The sequence below is a fragment of the Nicotiana attenuata genome, chromosome 1 (genome assembly GCF_001879085.1).
Source record: "Nicotiana attenuata strain UT chromosome 1, NIATTr2, whole genome shotgun sequence".
Classification (NCBI taxonomy): domain Eukaryota; kingdom Viridiplantae; phylum Streptophyta; class Magnoliopsida; order Solanales; family Solanaceae; genus Nicotiana; species Nicotiana attenuata.
The window spans coordinates 37,125,837-37,136,906 of NC_031989.1; the positions used below are offsets into that span (position 1 = coordinate 37,125,837).

Genomic DNA, 11,070 nt, shown 5'->3' on the forward strand with positions numbered 1-11,070 from the left:
TGAAATATCAGACTACAGAACGTACAAATTTGTTTATATTTCCTGGAAGCATATTAAGGCAAACATTCTTCTGAAAAGACTGTCTTCTGAGGTTGATAGAGTGATAAATTAATTAAGAAAATGTTCTGAGTTTTAAGCACAAATAATAGACAGAAAGAACCAAACAAGTTGTAGCTTCTTTTTTGCAGTCACTCTTATAATCGCATTGAAAGTTAGGATAAGTGGCATAATTTAAGGGTTCATATTTGCTTTATTTAATGTTATGGTTGATATTCATTAGTTTATATTGCATGAAATGTTTCATTTGTAGATCTGGCATGAGAAGATCAAATTCCATCCATAGTCCTATATAGATCTCTGTACTGCATATGGTTAAATGAGATGTCATTGCAGAACTTCAAATTTAGGCTCTGAAAGATCGTATAAAGCAAGGAATAACAAAAAAATTCGGCAGAAACTGATTTTCCAAATTGTAGCACTGTCAAATCTCTTCAGTAATATCATACAATTTTGAATCGTAAACAGCAACATGTTTCTCTGCATACCAGTTCTACACTTCAAAAGAGCTTGAATGTGGCCAGTGAAAAAGAAGTCGCAGCATGCAGGTGTGTACCTAACTACCTGATCAAGTTGCAACTCAGTGGGGCCTCAAAAGTAGAATCACACGGTGATGACCAACTCGCGTTTCACTTATACGACCAAGGTGTCGGAGGACCTGCCAGTGACAACTTACATTAGTGTAAGCATAAATATGGTCGAGTCATTAGTTTGCGAGCCCAAGCATGTATAATTGGTGGTGCTGTACAAAGTTCTTTGAACAGGAGAATAGTGATGTTGATAGCATGCATATTTGAGCTGCTTGTATTAAATTTTGAGAGAGAGGGGGTAGGGGGGGGGTTAGGATTGGTGGTCAAACCAAGTATATCGGATAGGTTTCAATGTGAAGCTGCTGTAGTTCTGGGGCACGAAAAGCATTGTCAAGAGAATGAATCAAGCCAACATAAATCCACTAAAACTAATTACAAAATCCACTAAACTGATGGTCAAACAAAATCTAATGCTTAGATTATTTGTTGAAGCATGAATCAGAAAGGAGTCACAATCCTACATCAATTTTGTCAAATGTGACGTAGCAAAAGAACACTTGAATAGAAAAAAGTTTTAAGAGATTGATTTCTTAAATAATACTTTCACCCTGAAAAGAATAGCTAACTGAATAAAAACTTAAAAGCTAACCTTCCTTTTAGAAAATTGAGAAGGAATAATGATTCGAGTCAAAATGCAAATACACTTTGTGTAGAACAACTCACAGTTAGTATTGCTCTCCCAGTATGGTCATGCTTCAGTGAAGGTCCTTTGATGTCACTTTCAAGAAAGAAATGCTTTCCTTTAACTGCTTCTGTTGCTGCAATTTCTTTTAGTTCCTGCAAAAGGTGAGTAGCTTTATGTTGTTCAAACACGTCAAATTTAATCAACCAATGATCCACTTCCTGACAGCAACAAATCACAAGGAACATAACATACTATAAGCCAGACTGGTTATATATAGTCCATATATAGCTAATATCTTAATTAGATCGCGTAAAGGAAATAAGGCTGAAGGGGGTCCTTTTAGACATTATGTCTTGCAGACACATGCATCAAGCAAAAAGAGCATAGATAGGAATATTTGATGGTCGCAAGGATAAGATCGAGTCTTAGACTCTTCATCCCTATAATACTTGCGTCTCAAGACTGTACTAATCCAAAGGGCGCCACATACATTCTTTATCATAGCTATTTGCAAGTAACTCCATTCATGGGGTGCCACACAAGTTTTATCACCAACTCCATCCCTCAGCTGCCTCAGGATTCCAAAGGTGCCCTAGCAAAGAAAATTCACACTTCTGTAGGAGTTTCGGTCTTCTCCAAAGTGATACCTTCTATAATATATAGACCACAAGAATGAGAACCCTATCCAGATCAGAATAGTCAAACCGCCGACTCTGTCTGGTAGGTAAGACCAGCCACAACATTCTGCAAATAATATGGACAAATTTGGCTAGTGTAGATATCCCAAAGAAGAAGGGTCCATCTCTCAATATGTGATCATGTGAACATTACATAGAATAAATCATATTTCTGGTTGAAAATAGAACTGCAGCGAACACTGGTGAGGCTTAACTCTGCAGATTTAACTTAAAAGAGCGAAGTTCCAATTCCTGTTGAATATGTGGTGTCCCAAATTTAGTTATAAGAATGTTAAATTAAATAGGCAAGATTCAGTTTACTAACCATGGCTCTCTCCACAAGATTTTCTGTGAGCTTCAGAAGGAAAAATAAAGGAGTCAGCACTTGAGTAATATCAAGTTTCAAGTGAAATTATGTAATCAAATTGACAAAAGAGCAACCTTTCTATGAGGGGCCTTGAGAAGCTGAGCAGTTGCTTCAGAGTAAGTAGCCATGTCATCTATTGCTGCATTGACTTTTTCCAAAGTGAGTCGTTGTTTCATATACCTGCAATTTGCATTTGTTATTGTCAGAAAATATACGAGATAGAGTTTATGATGCATAAGCAGTAAAAGAAATCAGCATATGTTTTACTTCAGGAATCTATCCGCCATCGGGCAGGAGGGTAGAAGGTTGGGGTTACATTTCTGTATAAGGTACACAAGAATTGTTGCCTTAGAGAAGTTAGGAAACATCCATCTGTTTTATGCAGAAGACACATTGATATTCAGTGAAGCGGATCCCTCTCTAAGCTTGATATTGCTCATCTTTGAAGCTAAATCAGGCTTACACATTAGCATGGGCAAAAATACTATTTTCCCTGTCAATACTGTACAAAACTTGCAGGATTTATCAGAAATTTTGGGCTGCAAGTCTGCTACTCTGCCCACCGCATATCTAGGCCTACCATTGGGTGCGAAATTCAGATAAACACAAGCATGGCAAGGTGTTATGCAGAAAGTAGAGAAAAGATTGCCTACTTTGCAAAGGCACTATCTGTCAATGGGAGGTAGATTGATATCATTGAACAATGTGTTGGACTGCATTCCAATTTCAAACATATTTCAGTCCCTATCCCCAATAAAACTTCGAAGCAAATTGATAAAATTAGAAGGAATTTCTTCCTGGAAGGCAGTGGCACTCAACACAAGTATCATTTGGTCAGATAGCACAAAGTAATCAGACCTATACAGTTTAAGGGCCTGGGAGTGAGAAATCTGGCAATCTATAATAATTGTTTGCTCATGAAATGGCACTGGAGTTATTGCAATGAAGAAGATTCTTTCTGGAGAAAGCTTATCAAAACTAGGCATGGGGAGCAAGATTACTGGCACACCAAAGCATCGCATCTCATCGTGTTGGCCCCTGGAAACACATAAGCAGACATTGGGAAGACTTCTCCAGGTACACATATTTTAGAGCTGGCAAATGGAGAACTTATTAAATTTTGGAAAGATAGATGGTTGGCAATAGTACATAACAGGAAGAATTTCCGAGACTATACCGGCTAAGTGTACTTCCCCAAGCAACAATTAGCCAATGCAGGGAAGAGATTTTTTGGAAACTGACATTCAGAAGGAATTCCCAAGACTGGGAGGTGGATGATCTGCTATGTTGCTGGGACTCTCCAAAAATGTTGTCTCACCGGTGTCGGATCTCCAAAAGGCACTACTTTTGAAGGATCCGACAACTGAGTTCCATTTTTGAAAAGACCGAGAAGCATAGATGATCCGGGAGTGCTACTGGAAAGATTACAGGAGTTCTCACTAGATGACTCAACCAGGACGTTGCATATTCTGCAAATCATGCTACTTGAAGTATGCTCCAACAGCAATATTGTTGATATTTGGCCTTGGAAATTTGTGTGGAAAGTCAAACTCAGTGTTTTGGAAAGCGTTAAGCGCAAAAAAGCGACGAGGCCTCGCTTCACCGAAGCGAGAAGCGCAAAGCGAAGCGCGCGCTTTTTTCATGTGAAGCGCAATTTAACACATAAATAAATAAAAAAAATAGGCATAGATAAATGGCTAAGAACTCATTAAGCAAATGTTTCAATTCTTGAATCAAGAAGCAAATAATAGATACTAAAACTAGATAGAGAATAAGATTGAATTTACTACAATTAAACAGAACAGAACAGAACAGTTAACTTTTTTTTCGAACCAGAAAAGTCTAAACAGAAAAACAGAGAAATACAAACCAGAAAAATAGAGCATAGATTAGGGCACAAAAACAGAGCAATAAAAAGTGAAAAAAATAGAAAGAAGAAGAGAAAAACAGAGCATAGAAAGAACAGAGCAGAAATTAGGGCACACCCGCACAAGAACAGAGCAATAAAAAGTGAAAAAAAATAGAAAAAAGAAGAGAAAAGGAGTCAAACAGGAACTGAAGAAAATCAGAGGAAGAGAAGAGAAGAAGAAGGAGGAGAAGAAGAAGAAGAAGAGAAGAAGAGGAGAGAAGAAGAAACTTACAGAGAAGAAGCACTGAAGCAGTCGTTGAAGTCGCTTGGAGAACAAGTGTTTGTTTGCGTTAAGTTTTTGCCAAGTTTTTTAAAAAAAAAACCCTAACAGATGCTTAACCTCGCTTAAGCGCGCTTTATTACGTTTTTTGGATCGCTGCGCTTCTCGCTTAACAGGGTAAAGCGTGCGCTTTTTTCATGTGAGCCGCTTTTTTGGCAAAAAATCGAGCTAGCCTCGCCTCGCTTCAGCGCTTTAAGCGAGAAGCGCACGCTTTTTACAACACTGGTCAAACTTCCCTCAAAGATTGCCTGTTTCAGCTGATTAGCAATCGGGGAAGCTTGCCTAGCACATGAAAACATTTCAAACAGGGGTATAATAGTATGCAGCAGGTGCAACATGTGTCTGCAAGAATCAGAAAACATCAGTTACTCATTCCTTCACAGTCAAGTTGCCAGAGACGTGTGGACTAATTTTTTTAATTTTGGGGGGGGTTGTTAGGTGGGTAATGCCTTACAGCATTAAAGATGCATATGTTAGCGAGGGGCTTTGGAGTGCTGGGAAGGCTATAAAACAGGTATGGAAAATGATACCGGCCTACATCTTTTGGAGTATTTGGAAAGAAAGAAACCTCAGATGTTTTGAGGGTGTGGTTTCTCCTTAGAGCTGTCAATATGGGCGGGGCCGGGCTAGCCCAGCCCACGTGGGCTTTAGCAATTGACGGGCCGGGCTGGGCTAGCCCACCATTTGATGGGCCTTATAATGGTCGGCCCACCCCAGTCCACGGGCCGGCCCATCATTTTTAAAATATAATTTTATGTTTTTTCTTTAAGTTCAAAACTAAAAAAAGATAAACATTTAAAAGTTAAAAAAATCTTATTGGTTCTAATATATCACAATAAAAGTAAATAAATACTTAAAAAAGATAAATATTTAAAATATCTTTTTATACGGTTCTAATATATCACAATAAACACTAAAAAAATAAAAGACATAACTATATTTCATTCACTAAAAGTAAAAACTCAAACAAACTATTCGAGAGAACGTCCATGACGCTCATGGGATATCCAACACATCATCTTCATCAAACACATTTGAATCCGCTTGTGAGAAGGTTGTCTTAACATCTTCACTTTTATCTATATCTACAGTTCGTATGCAATATTAATTAGTTAAATATTAAGAATAATTAACATCTGCATTTGGGATACTCTTCTTGTTATTTTTTGTGTCATATGCTTTTTATATTTTATATATTTTAAATACGTATTTTTATTAGGCCCATGGGCCGGCCCGGCCCAGCCTCAGTAAAGCCTCACGGGCCACGGGCCACGGGCTTACTCGGGCCGGGCTTAAATGCCTCGTTTTTAATGGGCTCCAAAAATTCTAGCCCAGCCCTGCTGGGCTGGCCCAACGGGCCAAGCCCATATTGACGGCTCTATTTCTCCTATATACACACTTAAGGCTAGCTGTCTAATGAATTTTTTTTTGTTGGAGTAAACTCAAAAATATAAATAGCTTAGATAAATTCATGGATTTTGATAGCTCCTTGACTTACTAGTATCCATGGGTAAACAGAAGCTAAGTTTTTTTTTTTGCTCAGCTGCTGTAATCTTTGGTATCCTCTGATGCATTTTAATGAAATTCTCTCTACTTGATTTAAACCAAAAAAAAAGTTATAAAGCACTTACGGTGGTACTGAATTCAGTTCATCAGCATTAATGTAGAACAGTGGCGGGGAGGCACGGCCTTTTTTCTCCTGAAATCAATAAAATATAGGGTGAGATCATTGCATGTCTATTTTGGTACTGGAAATCCATTTGAAGCTGTCCAAAACAGTGAATAACTGAATCGTACAGTAAATTTCTTTCATACTAGATGAAGAATGATAAATTGCATTCTTTGATCACTATTATCTCATCTTAGAATCAGGGTGCATAATCTGTGTCACTCTTGGGAGTCCTTTTCTTTTTTGCGCACAAACCTCATTGGGAGGCCCTACTCACGCAATGAATTCATTGAGTGAGTAGAACACATTCCCGATCCTAGAATGATTTGATTTTCCATTATTCTGGGCCAATTAAGAAAAAAAGTGAATCTCACCCTTTATGCAATCAGACACTGCACTTGGGCTTCCCTGTTACTTAACCAGATTAATATGATGGACACGGTCCACTTATCAAGCTAAAGAGGAAACATAATAAGTGACTTGTATTTTTCGAAAAGAAGCAATCATGCAGATATAGAGGGTTAGAGAATTTAAGAGAGCTCATTACCTTGGGTGCAGGTTCCTCAAGTTGCATAGACGCAAAACCAAGATCCTCAACGCTGGGCTCTGGACGTACACTATACGAAACACATTCATAGTCAGAACAAATGAATCTTCTTAAGGAGTAAGGAGTAAGGACCGCATGTTAGCAAAGATATTTCATTACATAGTACATAATGTTACCATTTAGTAGCATCCTCGGTTATTTTGGTCACTCTATGAGGAACATATGATGGAACAACAGCAGATAACTTTTGCAGTTTCTTTTGCTGCCGCAGCGATGCCTCTATCAGCTTCTGCAGCCAGAAGCAGCAGCCCAGAAAACGACGAGTTATTGCATCTACAACGCTTCTTTACAACTTAGATATAATGTATAACAACACCACGCCTTTGGTTTCCAAAAACACAGAGGACTGTGTATCCTATAACAAATGCATTAGCTCGATAGTATGATTCAGGAAAACACCCATCAAAAAGTCCAAATTTTCATAAAATGCACTAACTAGATTGTAGACAGAGTCATAACTTGGACAGTAACAAATTTCAGATTTTTTAGAAAGAACAGTAATGGGAATCAATTAACATTTCCTACATAGAAACAGCAAAGCATCCAAGGTCTTGAATTCTCTGGATTTGGAAATGGATGCTTGCCTAAGATAATCCTTGCTTAAATAGAATTGGCGATATAGACATATGCTTAGAGAGAGAGAGAGAGAGAGAGAGAGAGAAAGACACCTTGGCTTTGGGGATGGCTTCAGTTTCTTCACGCATCCGGATTTTTATTTTGTGGAGCTGTAGCTCCAAGGCCGTCAGTGCAGAGTCAACAGCTGACAAATCTGAAATGCTGCTCGCTGGATACACTGTTCAGATTGCACAAAAATTGAGATCAGGAATAATAAGTAACTTCGACAAGCTTTAGAACAAAAAGTGGAGCAGATAAATTACTGTTCCGAGCTACAACAAGCTGTTGAATCTCCGCTATGCGAGCGTTGAATGATGATACTAAAGAATCGAGTGAAGACCCCGCTTCCGCGACGTCCATTTTACCCTCTTTCTCACTGTCTCTCTCTCCCCTGACAAAACAACACTTAGGAAAGAAGAAGAAAAAAAGAAAATAAAGCTCCTTAAAAACAATCATATTCCAAGTTCCTGCAGTACATAACTTCATCCATGACCAACATTATATAGCAAGTACTTTCACATAGTGTTATATGGATACAAATAGTCATTACAACAGATGTTACCATCTAAAAGCAAGAAAAAGCTCAAAACTAGGGAATGCAGAAAACAGTAGAAGTGATATTAAACCACTTGTTTGTCAAATACAGCCAAAGACATGAGAAATAACTACTTTGGTCTTAATACGGCAATAATAAACATTTTAGTTTAGTGGAACTGCGGAAGTAAAAAGATGAAGAAAAAAAGAAAAAGAGAAACTCTTCGCAGATGCGTAAGTGCAGCTAGGATTTTTTTCATTTCACTACTTCAAACCATCAAAGATTCAGAGTGTTACACCAAAAACCCTTACGAAAATTATGTTCAGTTCTTACAATAGAAACATCAAACACACAAAACATATACAGAGTATGTCTCTGGTGACGGAATTGAACCATACTAGTAATGAAATTGCTATAATTCAAGCAGAAAAAATTCCTTAATTATAGAAAACAATGGTTGAAATTACATTGGACAGAAACTATAAACTGTAGAAGTGCAGTTAACCCTATTGTTTGTCAAAACCAATACAGCCAAAGACATGAGAAATAACTAACTTCTGACTTAATGACACAGTAATTTAAACTCTTCCACGGTGATATATATCCTTTCAGGAAAATGATGCGAGAAACCAATGAAGAAATAAAGAGATCTTCTACATCGAAATCTCAGTTGAAAAATTAATAGGAAAAATTCTGGATCACCCATGGAGAAGAACCAAAGCTAAATGGTTTCACCTACTGAAAACTAAGAGAGGACGCCGCCTACTACTAAAAATCCCGGTTTTCGCAACAGTTGCATTCTTCTATGCAAGGAGAACAAAGGATAAAGAAGTTTGGATCAGGAAAAGTATTCTTAGGCAATTCTTTCGCTGAGCACAACCGAATGAAGAGGATATTGTATCATTTCAAATTCCTATTCTTATTGAAGAGAAGGAACGAGAAAAACCGAAAATTTCCTACTCAAACAAGAAGTCATATAGTTTATATCTCTTCTTTATATAGTAATTAGTAACTCAACCTATTGCTCTGCATTCCTCCATCAGTTTTGCAAAAGATAAAAATAAAAGGATCGAACTACCTAGTCATGATTCAAGGTGAATCATAAAAGATCAAAATCTATAGTATCTTATGGACCTAACATAGGTTCACATACCTCACCACACAAGATTTAAAGATCCAAACCTTCTTTGACAGAAAGGGATGTGGCCAAAACATATAAAGATCGCATAGTCGCTCATAGGGGCATATCTATCCGGATAGAGGATAGTCTAGGCCAACTCGTAGATAGATCTATCCTTATACTCTTATAGATAAGTATCTTCATGGATACAGATAAAGATAGGGATACATCTAGATCTTGATTCACTTTTTCGACAAGTTTTAAATCTTAACACAGGCAAGGAAACATCATTTTTCAATTATCACTTGTTGGGTTGAAGCATAGATGAGCGAGTAGCGCCGAGGAAAGAGGGAAGCCCGTCATGGAGCGGTCAACCGGGAGTATAAGAATGTTGACATGAGAGAAGGGGCCTTTATCAGGAAAGATGGCCCACTATTTCGTTCTTTTTTTTTTATTTCAGCTATTTCGTTCTTTCTTTTTTATTTCAACTTTCTTTTACACATGACGGTGCTCTTTCACTTAGAGTTCCTTCCTTCGTAGTCAAATCTGATGATACACTTTGGCAATGTTTTCTACCAAATAAAAGGCCGACTAGGTGATCGAAATCGCTCAAGTAAGTGAGGACTCACTTATTCAAATACTTATCTATTTAAGACTTCGTTAATTCACATATAACTTTAGTGGAACTTGAAATACGAAGGGAAGAAAAAGAACAGGAGAAAAAACCTTCACAAAAGATTTTGTGCAGCTAGGGTTTTTTATTTCAACTGTGTTGCGCGGACACTTCAAACTGTTGTCGCACCCATGTGGGATCCTCCAAAAATGCACTACTTTTGGAGGATCCGCACACGCGGTAACATTTTCGGAGAGTCCCAGCAACATAGCATTTCACAACTTTAAACCATATAGATTAAGAATGTTACACCAAAAACATGTATGAAAATTAGGTTCAGTTACAACAACTACGCCTCAGTCCCAAATAAGTTGGGTGACTATATGATCCTCACTTCTCCATTTAAGCTCTAACTCGTGTCATCATCATACCAAATAAAATAAAAGTAAAAAAAATATGTTAATATTAAATAATAGTAGTAATAACAATAATAATATTGGAAGTTCACTGACAACACTAAAACTTATTCATCACTTATACGAATCTTTTTCTTCCATTGCGCCCTGTCGTTTGCTAGTGTATATTGATTCCAGAAGCGTTTAGGTTTTTTTGAAACAACTTCATTCCCTGTGACGATAAAAGCATTAAACAGACAATTTTGGACGAGTTTGCCCTGCACAACTACAAGCTACAGAGCAGGTTTCTAGTCAAGGATTTCAAATCATACTAGTAGCTATATAGCTATAATTCGAGCATAAAATATAGAAAACAATGACCGCAATTTCATCGGAGAGAAAATAATAAATTACTTCACTTAACTGAAAATTTGACAATGTACAAAATTATGGGGAAAAAAAAGGGAGAACGAGATTGTCAAATAAAGTTGAAAAATATGAACCCTAAAATTAAAAACGTACCTGAGAAAATCGATAAATCCTTTCGCTTCAAGCAGCAATTTGAACTGATGCCGTGGCGAGGGTTAAGCAGAATGGCGAACAGCGCGCTTTTTTGGTTTTCCAAAAATTTTATTTAAAAAAAAATGGAAGGATGGAAGAAAGAATGATCGAAATGGTCCTTAATGTATAGGACTGGACTATTTGGTCCTTGATATATACCTCTTAACAGAAATAGTCCTTAATATTTGCAATAAATGGTCATTTCATCCTAAAACCTAAAACTTACTGTTACCCTAAAAATTAAGTTAAACTTAAGAACTTCTCATCTAAAAATTTAAGTAGTCAGGCAGTGGCGAAGCCAGTAATTTTTTCAAGGGTGTTCAAACTTGAAAGTAATGAAAAAAATTTCGACAAAGAGTGTTCAATATATGTTATATACCTATAAAACCTAATGTTTTACCTATATACTCAGTGTTATTTCCCACGAAGGGTCAGAAGCGGATCCTGGAT

At 37.3% G+C, this 11,070-nt stretch overlaps 1 protein-coding gene across 2 annotated transcripts; it reads right to left on the bottom strand.

The window, feature by feature from the left end:
• LOC109224824 (spindle and kinetochore-associated protein 1 homolog) lies at window positions 370–10,707 on the bottom strand. 2 transcript variants are annotated; one of them, XM_019389376.1, is made up of 10 exons: window positions 10,582–10,707; window positions 7,660–7,787; window positions 7,450–7,574; window positions 6,898–7,010; window positions 6,722–6,791; window positions 6,137–6,204; window positions 2,391–2,496; window positions 2,275–2,304; window positions 1,311–1,424; window positions 370–715 (listed from the first exon to the last, which is right to left on the bottom strand). In XM_019389376.1, the coding sequence occupies exons 2-10, from the start codon at window positions 7,754–7,756 to the stop codon at window positions 638–640; spliced, it is 801 nt and encodes a 266-aa protein (XP_019244921.1). In that variant the 5' UTR covers window positions 7,757–7,787; window positions 10,582–10,707; the 3' UTR covers window positions 370–637. The 2 variants fall into 2 exon arrangements, with proteins under 2 accessions (XP_019244921.1, XP_019244912.1); XM_019389367.1 differs by having other exon boundaries at window positions 7,660–7,801.